The sequence below is a fragment of the Ascaphus truei genome, chromosome 4 (genome assembly GCF_040206685.1).
Source record: "Ascaphus truei isolate aAscTru1 chromosome 4, aAscTru1.hap1, whole genome shotgun sequence".
Taxonomy (NCBI): domain Eukaryota; kingdom Metazoa; phylum Chordata; class Amphibia; order Anura; family Ascaphidae; genus Ascaphus; species Ascaphus truei.
The window spans coordinates 41,514,102-41,537,893 of record NC_134486.1 but is presented as its reverse complement, the minus strand read 5'-3'; the positions used below and the strand labels follow the sequence as shown (position 1 = coordinate 41,537,893).

The 23,792-nt window shown below is 42.2% G+C and overlaps 1 protein-coding gene across 6 annotated transcripts in view; it reads right to left on the bottom strand.

The window, feature by feature from the left end:
- Nucleotides 1-562: 562 nt before the first annotated feature.
- Nucleotides 563-23,792, bottom strand: part of USH2A (usherin) — a 942,943-nt gene continuing 919,713 nt past the window's right edge. For all 6 annotated transcript variants that reach the window (XM_075595608.1, XM_075595610.1, XM_075595609.1 and 3 more), the window contains 3 exons: nt 12,440-12,684; nt 4,961-5,167; nt 563-2,157 (listed from right to left, as the gene is read on the bottom strand). In XM_075595608.1, the coding sequence (XP_075451723.1) occupies nt 2,068-2,157; nt 4,961-5,167; nt 12,440-12,684 (542 nt within the window). In that variant the 3' untranslated portion in view covers nt 563-2,067. The remainder of the gene's footprint in view (nt 2,158-4,960; nt 5,168-12,439; nt 12,685-23,792) is intronic.

Here is a 23,792-nt window from a genome sequence, read left to right as displayed (position 1 = left end):
TTCTTATTGTGCATGTAACAATTACAAGCACCGAAAGAAATGCTCCTTCACTTGTTAATCAGCGATAGTGCTTGTGAAAAAGAACTACCCGGATAAATGTTAAATGGCTATTTTTACATAAATTATTTGGTACATTAATGTCACAAAAGTTAGACATTTGTATTCCTATAAATATGGGGTTATGCTTGATTGGCAGTGATGCCTCTTTCAAGGGTACCTGCATATTTGCACCAATAAAGATCCACCACTGGGGTTTCTTTCAAACACCTCCCCCAGACACATACACACATATACATACAACATTTTGGGGTTATCTATCAGACTTGGGGATAATCTGGGGTGTCACATTTTATGATTGCTTAACGTGACCTCGTCCGAGTTTTCATTGGTTTGTCTACTTTCCAAAAATATTACTTATGTCTGGATGCCTTATTGTTAAGTCACCATATTTATGTCTTACCAATACCACTTTTGGACCCCACCATACAATGATAAGGAAAAACATTAACCAAACCAGAAAGAATTGTATTAATATTAATTTATTGTAAAAGTAGACAAAATACCATGGGGGAGATTCAATACGCTCGATTGTAAGTACAGTAGTGATTAAAAACCAGTGGTAACACAGACAATGATTTTACAGGAAACCAACCTAAAAAAGGAGTGCATGTTACATTGCTATTTTTTGTTACAAATCTGCGATATAAACGCAGGTCCCAAAAAGTTTCAACTATAAATCAATTGTCTAAAATGCGTCTATTTCAAAATCAGAAAACAAAATCACTCTTTAGAAAGTCATTTACAATATGCATGCTAATAAAACGAATTATATTTATTTAGATCAATGTTGGAAAAAAAGTAGCTAATTGCTAAATTTGTGATTAAAAATAAAATAGAAATACTATTTATTAGTTGTAAACGACTCTAATATAATATAGCACACTTTTAGATAGCTAATGTCTGCATTATTAACATGCGTGTACATTAACAATTTATTATTTCCAAGAATATTGCTACTATAGGAAGGGTTTCTTAATAGATTAATAACTGATACATCCACATTGTTAAATGATTGTCTAGTTGTTGAAAACATTTCACATATTATATGCCATGAATTGTCCTGTATAGCCGTTAACCTAAATTATAGAGTAGAAACGTTGGCCTCCATACAATATGTTTACAGTGAGCATAATGCACAGTTATTGATGCATCAACTTCCATTCAAATGAATGGAGGTTGTTGCATTTTTGACTGCATGCTACCTGCTTTGCACCATATTAAATAGGTGGGTTTTACTCTTTGATCACATCCTTCATCCAACCTGCATATATATCACATCCTTCATCCAACCTGCATACTGCATCCTCAGTATATTACCATCAGTAATGTGGAGTTACTGTTCTTTGGGAAGAGTTGAGCACTTAGAATTGTGGATGTGTCATGCTACTCAAATTGCTTAAAATGATGTAGACTCTTTATTTATGTATGACACGGGCATGAGAATGTTGATTGTTTTTGTGGCTGTAAGGCACCTGAAAAAAGTCATTGATATATAATGCCATCATATTTTCCACAGTGTTACACACACTGTTTAGAGCAAGAGTAACTGTCTCTTGCTCAGTTTGTTTTTGCGGATATTTTTTATTAGAAAATCCTAAGTGGAATTTATCATTAATAAAAAGTTTAATTACTTAGAGTAAAGCATATAAGTCTGCCATTTGAAATGTCAACATCATAATATATAACACAGTGCATCAGAAACTGTGACACTCATGCATTTATAAATACTAAATAGTAGAGCAGCGTAGTGCAGTGGATTTATTACAATAATTTACAACAACAACAAAAACATTACTTGGACCTCATTTGTAAGTTAAAATCCATGAATGTTGAGCTGCATTTGTAAAGCTTTGCTTTAGGAGACTACAGTATGTAAAGGAATCCACGTTGAGCCTGTTGGTTATTGTTATCAGCTGTACTAAGTTTCAGAAAAGACATGCTAAAGCAGGCTTAATTCTGTGCTTCTCACAAGGCAGAGCACATTCTTTGAGCTGTGCTTTTCCCAGTCTACAATGGTGTGTCGGTAAATGCTGTGTTTTGTTTGGTCACAGTACTGAAGCATTTAATGGTACTAATTAGATCTTCATCATCCACACACTAAAAGGGGAAAGAAAAAAAAAAAGACAACCAGTTATACATTTTGTATATGACTAGCTGAATTCATCTGTTATACAAGCTATTATATCAGTACGAGAGGTAACTCTCAATGTATTACTTCCTGGTAAAACCTTTTGTAAATAAATAATAGTAGGATAGGGTGCAAGGTGCCAAGATGTAACTTGTTAGGGGGAATGTGTAAACTTAGCACTTCAGTCTTCAGCTCATCATGTCTGGAGGGTCTCAACTTCGACTCGTCACACATTCTTGATTCTTGCCCCCTCCTGACTCTGTAGTTTAATTACATTAAGAAGTACTCCTTTGACAATTTCGACAAAACTACAAACCTATGTTTCAATATTGCATCTCTTTTACCTATTTCCAGTGTAAATCATCATACTACAAATTGTATATACTGTAATCTCTGACTGGCTGTACAGCCATACCTGAAGAAGAACCATGTAAGGTTTACAAACTTGTATACTGTTCACTTTTGTTTGTGCAATAAACGTTATCATACTATACTACCTATTTTTTCCCTTTCACTTTTTTTTCAAATGTACAGTAGTTACAACATATGGAACGGACATCAAAACTGTATAATTGTGCTAGTACATTTGCGAGAGGTCATACGCGATGTGTGAAAATGTATACTTTCACTGCTAGATAGACATTACAGATTACAAATGCAATGGCTTCACTACATGCATCTGATGTGGCCAAATCAGTCAGACTGGGTATTTTAAATGTTATGAGTAGCACTATTCCTATTGTAATATTTATAGGTGGCCTGTTTGTATACAGCGACGTAAAGCAAATAGGGCATCAATGTAGAATGAATCATGCTACTGCTTAGATGACACCCCACCACTGATCACTCAGGGATAAAATCACAGAGATCCAATAACAGGTATCAAACTTGAATGGCGTTAAGGGTGAACAACATTGATACAAGTTATCGGAGCTTCATAAATCCCCCCTCGGGTTCTTGTTGAACCTTGTTGTTTATAGACACAGGACAACTTTCAGTAACATGATAAATCATGTTTTCTGTGGTTCACGTTCTGCATTTGTATTTCCTGTCTGAAAGAGTCCATCATCTCACTACCTTAGTAAAAATTGACGCTGGGGTTCATCAAACTCTGACGGGGACTATCGCACTCCAATCCATTCAAATCAAAGGCAGATAACGCTAGACCGGGTGCGATACGCCACATCGGAGCTTGATGCATCTAGCCCTTAGTCCTGTAATGTCTAGAAACTTCAAGTCTCCCAATGTTCTAGCACCAACTTGAAGCCGAGATACAGTACAGTAAGGGGTGAGAGACCTTGGACAGCTCCTGTGACTTTGGATAAGTCAATTTATGTGCCTTGCTTTCAGCAGCACAAATTTCAGTACAGGCTCTTCAAGGTAGAAATGTACTGTACATATTTAAAAAATATGTTTAGTAAATATAGTGCATAACATAAATATTATTGTTTACCGCACATATATTGTCTTTTGTAGGAAAACAAAACAATTTGCTGTGACACACAACTGCAAGTATGACAAATGTGGTCATGCAATAAGAGAGCCACCTGTCGTATTCCACCAATGTAGGCCTTTCTGACTGGACTGCTGTCCCAGACGTTTTGGATATTTTGTGAGAGTTCTGTCAGAGTACTTTGGGGCCTGGGATTCTAGGTGTACCTGTTCAATCATTATGAGCTTAAATCTTGTGCCATCAAAATTAATACACCACTGAAACATTAATGTAAATGACATGTTAATTCAAATTCCTTTTTCATTTAAAAAAAAAATCTTTTTTTTATACCTCCCCGAACTGCTGTAGTAAAAGTATAAAAATGTACACTGGGTGTCTTGTCTTTGATCATAACATTAATTTATTTAGGCCATATGTGCTATATTTCCATGACTGAATTTAATTGACATCAGGGTCTATTCATCAAAGTGTCACAGTTGCAAAACAGAGGCAAAAAGTGCACCATATTTATCAAAGGAAACAAATGTCTCATTGCTTTGAAATAGGTTCCTTTTGTATGATAAATATGCTGCTTATGTGTAGCTGAAAGACCTTGATAGACAACATATAATTTATTTGTACATAATAAGGCATAATACTATCATATATTATTTAAGAAAAAGACTCGGAGGTTCATAAAACCCATTCTTCTGGTTCCTACGTTTTATCATGTTGATACCCAAGCATTTAATTAATGAACCACAACCTGTCTGGCATTTAATAGCTACAGTAATCACCCCACCCTGTATTGTATCTTTCCTTCCATTTGGTCTTGTTTATAACCTTAAATGATTTCTTATTTTTTCCTTTGTGTAACTGTGAAGTGCTTTGAGTCCCATTGGGAGACAATCAATAAATAGTTAGTATTATTATTATTATTTATTATTATTATTATTGATCCAGGTAACCACTCCCTTCAATAGCAGGTAGTAAGTACAGACACCATAATTTATCCATGTCCACCAGATAAAGATAATCAGTTGAACCCTAAGGCAGAATAAATCATTGAATTTGCTTAATAAAGTTATACAATTATTGCAGAACTGTATCAGGACTCACATCATCTACAGATACAGTAATCTAAATATCTGCTTTCTCTGTTTTGTGCTAGGCCCTCTTGTTTATTTATTTGACTCTGGTACCAACAAACCTTTGTGTAAATCTTGATGTAGAACTGGGAATTATGTTCCCACTCATACTTCTTTAAATATATCTACAATAACAATTATTGTCTACAGTAGGTCTTATAATAGTATATACACTTTTTTGGTACAACTTACCATTCCACTGTCATGGCCTTGAATAACACTATCCCATATTGAACTGCCTACTAAAGACTTTTTATCATGCGTTGTTAGAAGTTGGCTGGCACTGCGATAGAGAGAATTCTGAGAGAAGCTGTGGCTGACCTTACTCGTTTTTCGAACCACTGACATATTGTGGCTTGAGTGAGACTCCAATCCTGGGATCTTTGTATCGGACAATCCCTGAAAATGCAAATCATATTAGTGACATTTAATTCCTGATGAAACCTCCACTTTCAGTTCCAATATTTAATTAGACTTTATAGTAAAAAACAAAAACCTATGGAAAAGTGTTACCACTCAAGAAAAATGCAAGAAAAATTGCATAGTATGCTGACTCCGTCTATTGTAATAGAAGAGGAAGAATTAGTCAATCCTTCAGGGTTATAAAAAAAACAAAAACAGACATTATAGTAGTGAGGAAAATTAGTATTGGCTGAAATATGCAAGTATGAAATCACAGTCCAAAACTTGAATAATGAATAAGTTTCAGTTTGACTTTATGTGCCCAAGAGCTGATCAACTCATCTACAGTATATAACATACACCATTAATGGATGAAAAGGCCACCTGTGACACCTGATAAGTCTTGTTTGTGACACCTGATAAGTCTTGTTTGGTTCCACTGGTCTAAGTTCTTTCAAAACTAAAGCTGTCTCACATTTCAATCTGGTCTGTAATTGTTACATACACCCATCACATATATTATCTGTAACTGTTCATGCAATATAATGTATAACCCTGTTTATTTAATGTAACCATGTATTGTCATCATAACTCTGTGTCCAGGACATACCGTACTTGAAAACGAGAGGTAACTCTCAATGTATTACTTCCTGGTAAAACAGTGTATAAATAAGTAGACTTTGTACTTATTAGATTTACAAATACTTGGTTAGCAGCCACATTTAATAAACATCTATTACATTTAATTTGATTCTTTGTTTAATGGACTTTAACTCATTGAATGTTCTATTTCACAAACGTGCTCAATTTTATGCAAAAGATGCAAAAAAAGAAAACAGCTTCACAAAGAAAAGATGCCAGCCATGCTCAATAACCACTGCAGCTCCTTAATGCTATCACAGCACACAGAATTCCAGCTACCACTATTACAATACCTCAATATGCATTATGTAACTTTTTAGGGTGATTCGACTTGATTCAGAAACATCAGCCACAGGATCGCACTGAGATATAAAAGGATGTGGTTGTCATGAATGTCGCTCCCATCCCACATTTACTCTCTTATGTCTTTAAAACACATTCTTAAATACTGTAATGACACAGTATGTAACGTTTTTTTTTTTTAACTACACAAAACGCAATATGAAGGAATTTTTTTGGCTAGTCATGCATGTGAAACTGTTAAGTGAATATACACTAAATAGCTCCACATTTTCAAATAACTTGTCTTTAAAGAAACCAATATGCAATATATCATCTTGGTGAATATGGTGTTAATTGGAAGGCTAAAGCCTGTAATTGTTGTGTAGGCGAGTAGGAATTCCAGTCCAGGCTTTCAGCCTATCTTGCTGCAGCAGACTGTTGAATAAATCACAGCTGAGGTATGCCTTAAAATATGAAGCATTTCCTAGACTCTGTGAAATCAGAATGCCAATCTGCGCACTGCTATACTTCTTGGCTCCACTCTGGATCATCTATACTCCTCTAGCCTGGTTTGTACATAGTATGTATATACCTGTGTTTCCTTATGCTTCCCTGGATTTTGCACACTGGCTGCCGCCTTCCCTTGGCTGCCTGGTGTCGCTCTCGTGCCCTGCACTTCCTCCCCATTCCTGGGCAAGCTACACTTCACGCTCCCACCCGGTTGTTCTCCTCCAAATGGGCAAACTGCTTGACCCTCCCGGGCATGCTCCCTACCTGGGCGAGCTACTCTCACATCCTTGACCTCTTCTCATTTTCCCTCTTCTTGAGTTAGTTCACCCTCAGCTGCTTCCCTCCCTCTTTGTGCTTCTCAGCTTTGCTCTGCCTCCTCACTGCTGCTGGTGTGCATATTACCTATATTCTATTTATAGTGTTGCCTCCTTTAGTATGCTCAAACTAACTGCAGTGCAGAAGCCATGGTTCCTGAGAGGTTTCCTCCACATGGTTTTTGTTTTTGCTGTTCTGCATGCTGCTGTACACTTTTGAGTTGTAGGATGTATCTGTGATAGTAAGGGCAAGATTTCTCACATAATAAAGGTTAAGCCCTACCAGTCTGGCTGGATCTCCCCGATTTTCCCCATCAAAATCCCCCTATAGGTTGAGGGTTTGTAAAACCTTTATTTTATGTAACCTCTACTTCATGTGTTTCTGTGCTCTCCGTTAGTCAGGCTGATAATTCTCTTACCTAACCTGCCCACAAAGCAATTTGGTCTTGAGTTAAACAAATGGGGGAGTTGTAGGGCTTGGGAACATATAGAGAGTGGAGGTGGGTGGTAATCAGGTCTGGGAGGTGTTGGTTCCAAGAGCGAAGCTTTGTCCTCCCCAGACACTGAGGCGCCTATCTCTGCGGATGATATCCGTCCAGCTATGGGAACAGTGGCTGGGTATGAGTCCTGTAGGCGCTGGTCTCTTTGGCCAGTTTGAAATCCCTGCTTTCCCTAATCATTCCCCTGTGGGTGTTCCTAGATGCATGGTCATCACCCCAGTCCGGATTGAGCCATCACAGGCAAGCCCTTGCGCTGTGATTGGCTGTGAGTAGGATATGTGCTGTGATTGGTCGGCACCCAGTTTCCCATGCTTTTCAATGCAAGCGGGGGGAACGTATGAAACGGGTACCTGAACTCAGTTATAGAGTCTGTCCTGGAGTTGGCATGTAAGTTGACTAAATGGTGTTTCCTGAGTGTCTGCCAGAGACACACTGGAACGAGACTCAGGGCCAATCCAAGTGGGAGATTCAAACCTACTTTGTGCCCTGTGACTTGTATGCTTGCCGGAGACCCTGAGAACAAGACTTTTGAACTTGCTTGGTATCCAGTTTTATCCCAGAGGTCTGGGAAACCTTAAACCCTTATGAACATGGAAGTACTCCTCTCCTACTGTGGGTAAACCTTAGAAGCGGCGCTCAGCACCTAGTTAGCTAGGATTCCCCCCTGTATTCCCCGGTTTTAGTGAGTATAGCTGTGATCTGTGTTATGTGCTGTGACTGCTGGCTCCAGCCAGAATAAATGTACTTTATTTTGACTTGTGTCCTGTCTGGTGCCTTGATCACAGCAAATAGCTCTGGTATTCTGTGACAGAATCAGCGTTTTTTGACCTCTAACCCTCCACATTCTATGTTTGTGTTGGAAGCCAAAGTTCCCAATTGAATAAATTGTTACCAATTCTTTTCATCGTTACCTATGTACACTTGTCACAATTGTAAGACTAAAGCCTGTAATTGTCGTGTGGGGTAATAAATAACATTTCCAGCCCAGGCTCTCTCCCGGCCTCGCTGCAGCAGGCTGTTTAATTCATGCAGCTGAGCTTTGCTGTTAAATATCAAACATTTTGCAGACCATCGTTTGCTGTGAAATCAGAATTCAGCATCCATCACTTCAACTGCTTTTCATATTCTCCTCATTAGTAGGGGCCTCCAAGACTCCGCCCTACCCGTTCTATGTTACTGTAGTAAAGCCAAATTCTCTCATTTTAAAAATTGCTACCAAATAAAGGTAGTTGTTCTTACCGATTCGTTACCTGCGCTCACACGTGACAGTTTGATTTCATGTGGTTTTGTTAGTCTGGCCCATGAACACAGTTTCTATCAATCACCTATTTTCATATAAAACTTGCTTTAAGACTCAAAAGTGTCACAAACAGGAGCATTTTGATTCTGGAACATTGCATCAGTTTGGGAAGTGGATATAGGAGGAGTTAGGGGAGGCGATAGTCAGTGCAATCTTATTATGAGACATATCAAAGTTGGTGTCTTCCTCTGGTACTGATCAGCCTCATCACGGCCCAGGTAGCAGCACACTGCATCCATGTACTTCACTCCCCATGGTGGAATCTCGGTCAACCCGGAGTGGTCATTGAAGATATCACCATATCCTTCTTGGGCCGAGATTCTGCAGCACTCTTCTTTTAGTACCGGATGGATCCGTAGAGAAGACAGGGGTAGTTCACCGGCCTCTGGCAGATACACTCGAATCATCGCCCGCACCAAATCGGCGTTGGTCCCCAGTATGATCGGGGAGCTTGGATGTTCTCTGGGCTCAGGGCATATCAGAGCCTCCACCTCCATGGTGTGAGACTTGTTGGTGTTCAACTGTGGTATAGCTAACCATACCTTCACTATGCCATCAATGGGATAGTCATCATTACTGAGTCCCCACAACTTCATCTTGTCCGCTGACTGCATGGGCAGATGCTGATTGTAGAAGGGTCAGTATATGATCGTTGCTTGTGACCCGGTATCCAGCAATGCAGAGGAATATGTACCATCCACGAGGACGCGTATTATTGCAGCCGGTCCCACGCGACTGTAGGCGTCCGATTAGGGTGTTTCTTTGGGGCTTGGTGCTGGGGCGCTCTCCGCTAACAGAGATGGTATTTCTGTTGGTTGAACCCTGCAGGTCATGGACTTAGGGTTGGATGTCTTGGATTTTCTGGGCTTCGGACAGTTCAGAGAGTAGTGACCCACCTGTCCACAGTTGTAGCAGGTGATGTCACTTGGGTTCATCCCAGTCCTGGAGGAAGGAGATCCTCTCCTGGGCGTCGGAGGCGCAGAGGCAGGTGCCTTGGGAGGAGGGTCGTCTTCAGCGCTTTCTGCCTCCTTGGACTTTGTGGTCGATGCCCCCTTGGACTCTTTATGTTTCTTAGGCGCATGCAGCCGAGCGTGTGCCTTGTGAACCTTCACTTGGTTCAAGCGTCTCGTGAACGTAGGTGGACTCCCTTGCAAGAGGCCACACCGAAGTATGTTGGCTATAGGGTAGGTTGGGCTTGACCCTAGCAGAAACTACTTACGTCGGCCTTCATCCACATCGGAGGCGGGGATGAGTTTGCGGGTGAGTAGCGGCCACAACACCAATTGTATGTGGTGGATTAACGCCGACACCTCCTCAACCTTCTTTCTGGCGGAGGGCATAGTATTTGGCCCAGAGCCCACTCATCGTCCTCCAGATCGTAGGCCTCGTGTAGGAAATCGAACAGCATCCGAGCCGTCACATCCGCGTTTCCACCCGGTGGATGCTCACTATTGTGGAGGCAGGAGGTCGCAGACACTCCATGATCCGCTGTCGCTTCACTGCCTTGGTGCAGGACCATTCTTTCAGCACCTTTTAGGGTGTGTTCTCGCCAGGCCGCAATCCCTTCTTCTCCCACTGGGGTGGGTGTTACCCCGGAGAAAGACTTGAACTTCCTATAATTCTGGGACTGGGAGGACAGTGTTAGAGCTTCTACAATTGGGGTAGAGTTACTCCCAGGTCAGAGTTTCCCAGAGACAGGTGACTGTAATAATCTGGTCTCTGACTAGGGGCTTGCACAGGGCTATTATCGTACCGGCTGGGGTAGGTGTCTCTGGTAAAACACTTTGGGCGAAGGTTACCCTGGGTATGGGTAATTCAGCCTTGATTGGGGTACTTGATGCCAGGGCTGTGGCCCTCCATTCCCCGGGGGTGTTGGGAAGGTGGACACTTCGGCCTGATAGGGGACCTCTGAGGGTAGTCCCGGGGTGGACGTGGCCTGGAGCGCTGGTAGCTCAGGGTATATGAGCGGCCCATGGGCGGGACCTCAGATCGATGTAGAGCCTGTGGAGCATCTACCAGGCATATTTCTTGGCCTGCGGTCAGTAGTATGGTACTCCAATTAAATGTGGGTTCATATTCTCGGCCTCTAACCCATGCGTTGGCTAGACCTGGGAGTCGTCTTATGTGTTCCCGGACCTCCCACTGGGGAGTGAGGGCGGGAACATTTCCCACTGCTACCACATGGCGGGGAGTCTCTTGGACATTCAAGGCCTACAGTAGGTGTGGACCTCCTGCATGGGCAGCGTAAATATGGTTTGGGTTGGTTTTTTCTAATTTAGCTGCTGATTCAGGCACCCCAGGTCTGAATCACAGCAGTGCCTCAAAATGTAGCAATCTTTCCCCCATGTCTAGGGTGACTACGTGCGGTGCTTTACCCAATGGCTCACAGGATGCCTGATCCTCCGCTGCAGGGAGCCTGGGGTGTACGTAACGTGTACACTAACAGCGTCTCCACCTGAGAAGGATCCTCACAAAGTGGGATAGCACCTCCCAAGACAATATACCCAGTAATACACACCAGAGGATAGTATAAAAATATTTACTGGACACATACTTATAATACAGAGAATACAATACAACCCCACCACATAGTGGTGTATATGTACATAGGCCCGCAGAGTATCCCACAGTACATGGGTGCAGGGACATCAGTGTGCCAGTATCCAGCCCACAATTGTCACTGCCACCATATGTGTGTGTGTGACAGCGCTGCCCACAGTAGGTGTGTTATCGTTTGTGCACTTTTTGGATTGGGATACCTGCCAGGTGCTCTAGCATCTGGTACCACCAACTGAAGAAAGGAGCCCGTCTGGTCCCACGCAGTCGCCGTCAGCGATGGCGACGCCTCTACGTGGGTTGTCCCACCATGAAGATAGTCTCTTTCTCTTACGGTGGTGGTCTGGTCCCAGACCACAGGTCATGATTACTGCGTAGCATCTTGCTGTGTCCCTGACACTATACAACTACAGGGGCAGTGTCCCTATCTGATGGCAACAACAAGTGTCCCTGTAGCAGCCACAAACTTATGGGGATTCGGGGCCTGAAGGGGAACTCTAGGCCTGGTCTCAGGGCCACTGGCTCCTGAGACACTACCTGGCAAGTGAGGTCCCAGCTCGCCCAAAAGTATCCGTTTCGTGCATGGAATCCTGGAATCCTGGCAGCCCTATTGGCTCTCGCACGGCATGTGGCTAGCAGCCCCGGGGACTGCTGGGGTTTTTTTTCCCCCTGCGGAGCTACTATCTAACATGGCCGCTGCTACTATTGTGCTCTGCGCATGCGCGAGGTGCACCAACATGGCCACCGAACTCTTGAAGTTACTGCGAACGCGCAACTCCCTCTGCGTATGTGCATGCAAACAAACATGGCGGCCCATGCTGTCGGGTGCGCCGCGGACCTCCCGGCGACCCGCTCACCATCCTGACCGCCCACCACTCTCCCTACTACTGTGCCAGGTCCACCTGCCACTCCGGTGGCACCCGACATCTCCCTGCACGTGCCCCAGGCCGGCAGGTAAGGGGGAACACACGGGACCAAGGGGGACCCAGATGGAGACCTGGCCACACAGGTAATAAAACATTTTTAAAAAAAGTTTAAATGAAACATTTGAAATCTTTGGAGTATTATTAACGTGTGTCTTCACTGCTACTGTATTGTGTAGTTTCTTGCTACAAAACAACTGGATAACAATTACCCTATATAGAAATGGTAGTATTTTACCTACCACAGAGGTGTCATTCTGTAAATAACCACTTGCAGGAGACATTCTCTGCTGAAGGGGAGATAAAGGAGGCCGTTCCCTCACGTACGGTTGTTTGCTCAACTTCTTTTGGAGGAGTAGGGACAGAAAGACGGCTAGCAATAATAAACCCAAAAAAGCCATTAATATTATAAACCACAGTTCAGTGTAGATTGTTTTCCCTCTGGCCTCTGTTCCATTCTTCGCACTTGGAAAAGGGTGTACTGGAGCTAAAAAAAAAAAAGAAGAAATTTGAGTAAACCTTGCATTAGAAATATATTTACTCAATGGGCATTACCTACTAAGACTTTAATTAACTTCCAATGTCACACTGCACCTATCCAATTTATAGAACCGGTGCTAATTCAAATATGTATTATATCATCTTAAACTCTATGTATGCATCAGTGTTCAGAATTAAAGACAGCACTAATCAACGTTTTGTTAAAACATCCAATCGTAATATACCAATAACTAGAATACTATAGTAACTAGGGAGAGATCCCAATAGAAATAGCCGGTGTACAACAAAATTAGCAAATCTAGGATGTGGTGACCAAAAAGTTATCTACTATAGTAACTAGAATACTTCTGCCAGGAGGATTAATAAATGCAGTTTATTAGATTAGTATTAATATATTTAAAAAAAAATCTCTACATACTTGCCCAACAATTTATCAATGTCTTCCTGCTTCAAATCTGTGGAACTTTTTAATGTGTTTATTTTATTTGCGCCAGTTGTAAAGTCGGAGACATTGAGAAATAACTTCCTACTATTTTGAACAAAATGACGGGATTATTTATTACAGTCTCTCACCACCAAAGCTAGAAAAATACTGGTGCTAAAATGAATAGGAGAGGAGCAGAGATAGGAAGGATGTGGATCCGCAGCGGATCAGACGGTTACTTTAGTCAGCGAGTTTCCGCGGATCAATCACAAAAAGGGCGATTCGCGTTTTGCAGATATTGTATTATTATTACCTATACACTCCGTGGATTCCGATGGATTTGCAGCATTCAATCCGTGGATTCATCAATCCGTTAGTGGATTCTAAAGAATCCGCCAACAGATTCCTGAATACGTGGATTGGATTTTACAAATCCGTTAAAGGAATATGTCCACACGCATTTCCCGTCTTTTCTTTTTATGACGGGCCAGTATATTTAACATAGTTGTTACAATTCCCTGTGACGTGTTATAACTCTTTTCAATCATTCAGTCAGCCTTGATTTTCCCAACTTGACATACAGCATGGCTATTATTGTTGTGTTCCCTGCCCCCCAGCATTCACTTATCTATCTACAGCATCTGTGTTCTGTATAGCCAGTCGAATATATTGCTGTTACTATCAGCTGTTTTCCTGTTATACATATGACTCTAAGATTGGTCCACCACTAGGGGGAGTCAACCAACTATTAATACAACAATACCCGGTTGTTTAATGTATTAACGCTGTCTATTACCGACTATTACTCAACCGTTCTTGCATCATGGGCATTGGGCTGACTTTTTACCTAGCACAGTGATTGATCTCTTGGGAGTTTTCCGATTACAGCTGCCAATAGCTATTTACCTACCAGGACTTCCCACTATATGTTGGCTATTTTTCATCACTGTTACCAACAGTTTTAATATTTATCTGTTTTTTCAGATGTGTCCCTCTATTTTTAGATTAGACTATGGACTTAATAAATGTGTTTGAATTACTATACATTTAGCACAGGTATCATTATTTTGATTTCTAATAGGCATTTTGCCCTGGGTAATACACCCTTCTACTACATTTCGTTGCAGTTGCATGCATATGACCAGGGGGCTTCTTTCCTAGCCCAACCTTTTCTGAGGTGCTTCTAGGGCTGTCCTCTCTGTTTTGCTAATATTATTCCCTTAGTGCACCGTGCATTCCCCTACATTACCATTACTAGGAGGCCGGGCGGGTTTCTCCCCACCCCCCTTTTCTGCTGAATATTTCCAAAGGCAGATTTTGATGAATCCGCACGGATTAAAACCAACAAAATCCGTCCGTGGATTTTAAACCGCAAAATGGATTCTGGGGGGAAAACGCGAGAAGATCCGGGAAAACGGATTTGGACAGATTCGCCCGTCTCTACTAAGGAATCTATTTATCAAAGGCTCCAGTCTTCAAAACTGGACTGATTTACCAAAGAAAAGGACCTCTTTTAAAAGCAATAAGATTTTTTTCCTTTGGTAAATACATTATATTTTGCCCCAGAGACATGTTTTTATATACAAAGGAAATACTGATAAAACCTCCATAAAATCAACATAGATCTACAAAGTTTGTCTTGTTAAGTAAAAACTCATTTTAAGTGATGATCTTGGTATTTGCATTTCATCTAAAATAGTGTGTGTGTGTGTGTGTGTGTGTGTGTGTGTGTGTGTGTGTGTGTGTGTGTGTGTGTGTGTGTGTGTGTGTGTGTGTGTGTGTGTGTGTGTGTGTGTATAAATACCAGGCGCACTTAATTTCCCTGAGGGCCCACAAAATAGAAAACACAAAATCAATTTTATAATAATAAAAAAATGTTTTTTTTAAGATAGTTGGATATGTTCCTCAATTCCTTGTAATGATAATTCCCATTTATGCTTATGTTTTTAATCTAAACGAAGTATTTGCTGAGGTTTGTTCGCTGTTTGCTGCTTGTAGTCTTTAGTTGCTTCTTGCAATATAAAAATAATTTACTATAGGTCCCAACTTTTCAGTATTCACTACAGTATCTCCATTTTTTGTTTATTTTCAAATATTCAGACTAGTTGAAACATAGGAGCTAAGACACAAATGTTACTTTTATGTCTAAAGCACTTCTTCCCATTATGTGTTATTTATATCATTTGTTATTTATATGATTGTTGTGTGTATTACTGCTGTGAAACGCTATGTACATTAATGGTGCTATATAAATAAAGACATACATACATAAATACATAGAAATACTATATTATTTTACGACTGATTAGTAAAACCTTATTGATATTTGTAAGTTTTAATTGCTAAATTAATGTTTGGAGGCGTGGGACCCCTCCTTCCTGGTTTCACGCTCCCGCAGCCCACTTTTAAATGGCAGGTCTTGTGATGCACTTGTGAACGACTGGTCTGTTAAGACAGTTCTCACCCCATTAGTGAGGTTAGGAGAACTTTTCCAGGTACTGTTAGGATTTGCAAAAAAGGGAATACCTTGGTGTGGTTTGCAAGTGTAACAGGTTTTCCCCCACCCTCTGGGAGATCTCACACAGTATGTTATGTGCTGGTTACCTGCTGGCTCACAGGAGCGCTGAGTTTCCGCCAATGTTAATGGGGAAGACAGGACAGGCTTTTGGGGTGATGGTTGGTTCTTTCTCACTGGTGCGGTGCCTCCATTTACAGCAGGCTCTAGTAATACTGGATACAATCCCTGCAGGAGAACCCTCTTGCTCTTACTCCCCCTGATTAAGTGTAGTCTCAGACCGGACTATAAAATAACAGGAACGCTTTATTCTTCACAGCACTGAATACAGCATATAACTGGGTTCACTTCTATTCCCTCCTCAGGATGGTCCATGAAATCAACCCAGGAGGCTTGAGGTCCCAAGGGTCTATCCTATGCTCTTCCCTCACCCCCTGGTGGGAAGAGGGGTAGCTGTTCCACTCTCCTAAGGCTAAGGCCCCGCTCCCAGAGTCAGCGCACCCGCACTGCAGACAGGCGGTGCGCTGAGATACACAGACCGCGATATGCGGTCTGTAGGGTGCGGGAGCCGGAGCGGGAGGTGGGCGGGAGTGGGAGGCTTGACAGGGAGGGGGGGCGTGGCTTGAGCGGAGGGACCCGCTACTCTCCCCCCCCAACCCTCCACGGACTCGGGCTGGAGCTGCTGAGGGTAACTTTAAACACACACACACGCAGGCACTCATACACACACACACACACACACACAGGCAGGCACTCACGCACTCATACACACACACGCGCGCACAAACAGGCAGGCACTCACGCACTCATACACACACACACACAGACAGAGGCAGGCACTCACGCACTCGGGCACACACATACACACACAGACAGGCACGCACGCACTCAGACACACACACAGACAGGCACTCACCTGCTTTCACTCCACACTCCTCCCCGCTCCCCGAAGCCTCTCCTCCTCCCGAAGCCTCCCCTCCCCATTGGCTCCCAGCCACACCACGTGACGCGTCAACGCTAGGAAAAACCATTCTCTTGTGTCTCCTAGCGGCTGACGCGCCACAGCGTGTAGTCAGCTGTGCTGCCAGGGGGGACCGGCTCGCGAGGATTCCCCTGCTGGTGGGGAACTCGCGACATGGCCGCCCGCGCCAACGAGCGCAGCGGGACCGAGGCCTAAGGGAGGGGATGGAAGGGGGTCAGAGCCCTGACTCCACACTCCGCTGAGAACCAATTTATGTACCATCCTTCAGTTGGAACAACTTGGAACAATGCATAACACTTTATACTATAATAATGAATAGCATATAGTTAACAGCATACACTGGATAACAATGGGTATTACAGATCCCTCCCATAACATGGAGAATCTTTACCCTAATAGAAATGTTTGGGGTCAAGCTTTTTAACTAGCCTACCCTCATGGTGAGGGACTGTAACCAAGTACACCCTCTTGGGACCCCGCTCAGGTAAATACTCCACCCGGTTTAGGTATATGCTTCTACCTAACCACCACACTCTCATTAGGTAGCAGATTTTCTCCTCATTCTAATAACGGGAGTAACTGCACTTAGAGGATATATATTCTAATACATCCCTCAGCCAATCCTCTCTGTAGGCCTCTATCTCCCTTATGATGGGCACGGGAACATAGGTGTCGTCGAACCCATGGGACTGACGGTACCGTTGAACTATTAGCCGATCAGCCCTGCTGTGTTTTGTTAACTTACAGCCACAGGCCTGGCCCTGTAGCACCCAAAATAAGGGCTCATTGGAGGGTAGTTCGTGGCAATTTAGAACTAAGCCTGTGGGTTGTATTACCCTAGCTTGATGATCTCCTCTCATCTCCTGAGGGCCTCTGCTGCCTCCTCTTCAGAAAACTCCCCTTCCTCCCACCAGTGATCTACAATGTGATTAGCAGGAACCGGGTTCGGTTCATGGAGGGGACATACCCTTGGAACATGGGGTCCAACCACTGCAATACCTTCCCCACATTTGCACTGATTGTGGACACATCAGATTCAGAAGCAGCCCTAGAGGATACTCCCGATGTCTCTGATTTTGTTGACCCTTCCCCGGAGAAGGTTAAATAGTCTGCCCACTTTCCCCCATAAGGATGATCATCGTCAAAGCTCTCCCAGTTTCTCCAGTCCTGAGAAACTTTAACTACTTTCTGATTGTCCCTGGCATGGGTGACAACAGTCTTAGGCCCTTAAACGTCTCTGTGGGTGTCAGTTACAAACCACGGCCTGTTGCCTCCAGTACCTCGTGCTTATCAGGGTCTATAGGAGCCTTGCTCCTCCGGCCCTCACAGAATCGCTGAGTTTCCGCCATTGTTAAACAGGAAGACAGGACAGGCTTTTGGGGTGATGGTTGATTATTTCACACTGGTGCGACGCCTCCATCTCTTGCAGGCTCCAGGAATACTGGATACAATCCCTGCAGGAGAACCCTCTTGCTCTTACTCCCCCTGATTAACTGTAGTCTTAGACCGGAGTATAAAATAACAGGAACGCTTTATTTTTCACAACACTGAATACAGCATATAACTGGCTTCACTTCTCTTCCCTCCTCAGGATGGTCTCTGAAATCAACCCAGGAGGCTTGAGGCCCCAAGGGTCTATCCTATGCTCTTCCCTCACCCCCTGGTGTGATAGGGGTATCTGTCCCACTCCCCTAAGGGAGGGATGGAAGGGGATCAGAGCCCTGACTCTACACTCCATGGAACTCTCTCTCTCAGGGGAGATAATGAACTAAATTTGGCTGTGCAGCCCCTTATGTACCATGGGGGAGTGTCCCAGGTATGAGCCCCTGATTGGGCAGAACACAGACTCTAGGCCCACCTCTCTCTTGTCACTCAAAGGAGCTGCTTACTGCAGGGGAAAACCTGGATTAATCCTAACACTAGTATAGTGATAAAGTGAAAACAGGCGCAAACAAATAAAAGGGGTGAACACTATTAATGAATGACTAATTATAAACTTATATAAGTGAAAAAATAGAAATATTTGTAAATACAGTTTCACCCCCTGCTCAAAACCCACTGGAAGGGGTAGTCTTCACTCTTCCCCCATTGTAACAGCAGTGAACACGAAATCCAGGGGGAGCATGGGGAAGAAACAAAATAAAACTAAGTGCAGCAGAATAGCAATTTTGGACTGGGTAAGGGCTGGACCTTCTGGGACTCCTCTTCCAATAGCTCCGTGGTGAAACGCATTGGGTGGGAGTTTTACCTGAGCGGAGCTATCGGAAGAGGAGTCCCAGAAGGTCCAGCCCTTACCCAGTGACGAACCCGGATCTGACGTCAGACGCCGAGCTGTGCAGTGTCGCAGCTGATCGAAGGCAGAGACAGACGAGTGGGAAGAGTTGCGGGACGGTGAGCCAGCCGGCTGTAGATATCCTCTTATACACTATTGCAGTGTGACATGCCCGTTTTTTATTGTTTTATTGTGAGTACATTACTTTTATTGAGATAAACTTTTTTGTACCTTGATTGATCTGCGCTATGCCAGTTTCTTTCTCTTGTTATTGGGCCATACCCTCCTGAGTACCTGATCCACCCAGATGACAACTTTACCACTCATTAACCATTGACTGTGTGAGTCAACCCTGCTGTTTTGACTCTTACATCCTGTAAGTAGTCATTCTATAAGAGCCAAGTCATTTGGAAGCATTTTTCCCCATTGCTATTCTGCTGCACTTAGTTTTATTTTGTTTCTTCCCCATGCTCCCCCTGGATTTCTTAATCCTAACACTGCCTGCACTTGTACTAGGGTTTATGTGTTAGGCAGGGCAGAATAGTAGCCACAAAGAATAAATGGCTACACAAGCTTAAAAGGTTTTGGCCAAAGAATTTAACTAAATAACCCTCACTTATGTAAAGAAAAACAGCTATGTATTTAACTATATAATTTGTCATATTGGATGTAGCACTGAGGCTTTTTGTATTTTTCCTTAATATTATCACGTTTAAGTTACCAGACCTCTCTTTGATGGATGCTTTGCTACAAAAAAAAAAAAAACAATTGCAATACTGTAAATAAAATAGTTCAACACTTTACCCTTTCTAAATATGGAATCGTAGGTTATGTTCATCAAGGTTAATCTAACTGGAGAACAAACGCGTAGCTTTGTGCTTATACTTTATTTTCTTCGGCAAAAAAATGCCAGGCACATGTAAACCCATAGGTGTCACTACTGCAATAGGCAAAGATAGACTGGTTTCTTCGGAGAGGAAAAAAATAGACTTCATTGCATTGACAATTTCCATTGATGATGTTGTATAGCAAAAGTCAAACAAAAACATGTTGCCGACATGAGGGGAGAAATAACTCTGACTTATTTGATGTCAAATAATAAAATGACACCAACGCCAAATACCATGCATGCACTTCCATAGCCACACTAGAGAAGACCATCGATATTATTTGTAATCACAGCATGGTATGTTTACATATGAAGGATACGAAGAACACTTAGGGCCACCAAAATACATTCCAAACGGGTGTCAGGGACTGGCACTTCTTGATGAAGGAAAGGAAAATTATGGATTTTAGAAGAGGGATTATCAGATGACCTTGAGCAGTTCAAATGATTTGTGATTTGAGTGGTATAGATAGAACACCTTGTGCTGAATCAGAGCAGGTGTTGCTGTGGGCATAGTATTCACTTAGAAACAATAAGAACTGAGAAACAAAAGGGGAAACAGTCGAGATGGAGAGATAATGAAAATGAAGACTAAAGTGGGTGAGATTTCTATAATGTACATGTTAAGAATAGAAAATAAGTCTAATGATGACATCGCAGCCATGAGGCATTGTCTGAGGTTCTCATAAAAAATATAGTGCAAAGTTGATCTTTTATATTATTATTTTTTTCAATGCCACTGGGGGATCAGAGAGAAGATCACTGTTAATTTTACATTCTCTTCCAGGTGGATAAAAGACAATATTTATTTTATTTGGCAAATTACAGATTAAAGCAACTCCACTTTCTTGAGCTCTGGGCTTTTTGATTATTATGTCTTGGTTTTGGAGAAGGCCTTTTCATAACTGAACTGCTATAAAAGAGACTGATTCATGAGACATGAAATGAGAAGAGCTCAATCTTTATACTTAGTACAGAGGAATATGTCATACACCTCCAACATGCCCGCAAATAGAATATGTCAGACCATGACTTATACACGCTCAACAGAGCATAATCTGGGTGAATAATTCTAACCTTTATTTGACATCTTAATTTAGTAAAATAAACAGTGGATTTCTATTACAAAGCAATGCATTCAGCGGTAGCAGCACATAAAACAATATATTAAATAATAAAAATAAAATAATACTGCCAAGCATACAAACTGGTTTACTATGGATCTGTGGATTGAACCTGCTAAACTGGGGGAAGTGGTAATTGTAGTAAATAAAGTTTCCATGCACAGGACAATGACATTTAGAAATAAGAGTATAAACCTCCTCTAGGTTCAAATATTAAAATCTCGGGTTCCCAGATGACCAAGAACAGCAAAGATCATACTATCAATTGGACATAACCATGAGTTATAAAGGAAATTCTGTAGAACGCGTACTGCCCACTCTTCCATACAGAACACAAGTTAAGAGAAACTAATGGAATAAAGACATAGAGGCCAAAGAGTCTGTTTGTCCGTCTACTACTTGTACATATGAGGGTGAGGGGAAAAAAATGAATTGCATAAAATATTTTTAATAAATCAGGTGTTATTTTGTGCATCAGTCCTGTCCCAGTTTTCCAGTCACAAGGCTTTGATAAATAGACCATCAAGAAACAATTGGATTGCAATGAGTTTAATAAAAAATAACTGAATGAACTTGGGGAGGGGAAAGGGGCAAATAAAGGACTAAGCACTGAATATTTAAAGTTTAAAACATGAAAAAAAAATGGACAAATAGAGGACAGTACCATGGTAGCATGTAAAGTAGACAGAAAAGAAGGCTATTGTTACACATACCTGAAGAAGGGACCTGTGTCACGAAAACTCAATTAGCCATTAAATGTATCACTTCTACCTTACTTTTTTCTTTTTTTATGGGAAAGAGAGGGGAGATGAAAGTTGGTTATTGTTGGCATGGACCTCTGTCTCTTTGTCATATTTAGACATATGTAGGCATTGTTTTTTATGGTTCAATGGTTCATTGTAAAAACTTACAACCTTTCTCAACAACTACTGTATGAAGAGAATGTATCTGTAACACTAAGGGTCTGATTCTATAAAGTTAAGTCACTGGGAGTTTTTGGTCAATCGTGGTATGACTGGCGTCTTTGGATTTTAAAGAACTGGCCCCTAAAAGTGAAGTCAACAAGTCACATTATAACTTGGTTAATGTTCTGTTTATTATGAGGGTATTACAAACAGTATACAAAACACGCTAGATGGCGCTCTACCAATCCCAATAAAGTGCTTAAAGTGAAAAATAATTAATCTATTTAACAGATTTTTAACTGATAAAATAAAACAAGTATTTAACCAGTAAAAACACAATAATGTGAATACAAAGTGAATAAAAGAAGGCAAAACCACTTATCACTCAACCCTGTTGATAAGACCGTTTCAAAAGTCTATAGATGCACCGCTTGTTCAAAATCCAGGGGAGCGTCACCGGATGCCCAAAAAAGAAAAAATGTATATAGTGTAATACAATAACAACAGTGAATATTATGTGTTAAGGCTCCCAATTTTCTACTCACATAAAAAGTAGAAAAAAGGAGCATGTGTGCCAGTCTTTGACCCTATTCCTAGTACTTATCAGACTTCATAGAGGTGTGTTTTTATATAGGAAGTTGATAGGGTGTTACTGCATCTATTGGAGTAGAGCACAGGGTATATATATTCAGCTATGAGCATGAATAAGCACTCCTGAGGAAGACGTCATTACGTCGAAATGCGTTGAGCGTAGCTAGTTAGCCATCATGGAGGAGAGATAGAAGCAGAGGGATTCCAGCGGTGTCCTCCGTTCCTGTTAATCAGTGACGAAACAACCCGGAAGTGACCACGGGACCAGACTTATGCGAGAGCTGCAGCAGTGTATACCGAGGTGGTGAGAATCGCGACTCACCGAGGTGCCCTGTTGCTTACTGCCTTTCTGTTCTGGATCTAATGTAAGCCTCCATTTGTGAGCCTTGATTGATAAATTTGTCATTTGATCTGCACTATGGTTTCTTTCTTCTCTGCCCGAGATTGCTGACCACCTGTATCTACACCATCCAGACTGAGACGAATAGAGTCAAAGACTGGCACACATGCTCCTTTTTTCTACTTTTTATGTGAGTAGAAAATTGGGAGCCTTAACACTTAATATTCACTGTTGTTATTGCATTACAAACAGGCCATACTGTAAGTAGAATGTGTTGCTGGACCCTGTGACCAAATAGATATCTCATTTTTTATATGGTATTATAAAAAAAAACAAATTAAGAAATTAAATAGGATGATGCAATTACAATTAGTAAATCCCTCTGTGTATTTTTCCTTAAAAGAATGAGCTCAGACAGATCCAGAAGTATATTTATGTTTCATTCACACAGATCATAGCAGCATTTCCACTTTAATATGTGTGATGATTTCCTGCAAATGATTGGGGATAATCAATATTTTTTGTACATGTAGCAGGGTCCCCTACCTTGCCTCCGGTGCAGGGGACTGATCAGCTGTTTAGCTGGCAGAGCTCCATGTGATCGGAAAGAGTGGTGGTGGCCATCTTGGTATTTCGGGACTACATTTCCCAGTAGCCTTGGGTGTGTCACATGGGCCGTTTTAACGAATCAGGAGCAAGCGGCCATTAGTAAGACTCCTGATGTCCTCCGTGGGAATGGAAACACAAGGCAGTCATTCAGGAGCCGGCAGAGAGGACAGACGCGTCCAGGGAGCCAATAAGCCCCTGGACTAGGCCAGAACTCTGCCCCAAGGCCCCAGTTAGGCCCGATCACCACATAGTAGGGAAGGCCCCGGATAGAGACCCTCCCATTAGACCTGTAGAAGCCCTACTGCGCCGGTGGATGGACGTCCATGTGGCAGACTGCGGCCTTGGATAAGAGCTGCACGTGGCTGCACATAGGTGGAACCCTCCGGCTGGAGATTCACCACAGATCGCTTCCTGGATAACCTGTGAGGGGAGTTGTGTTGGAT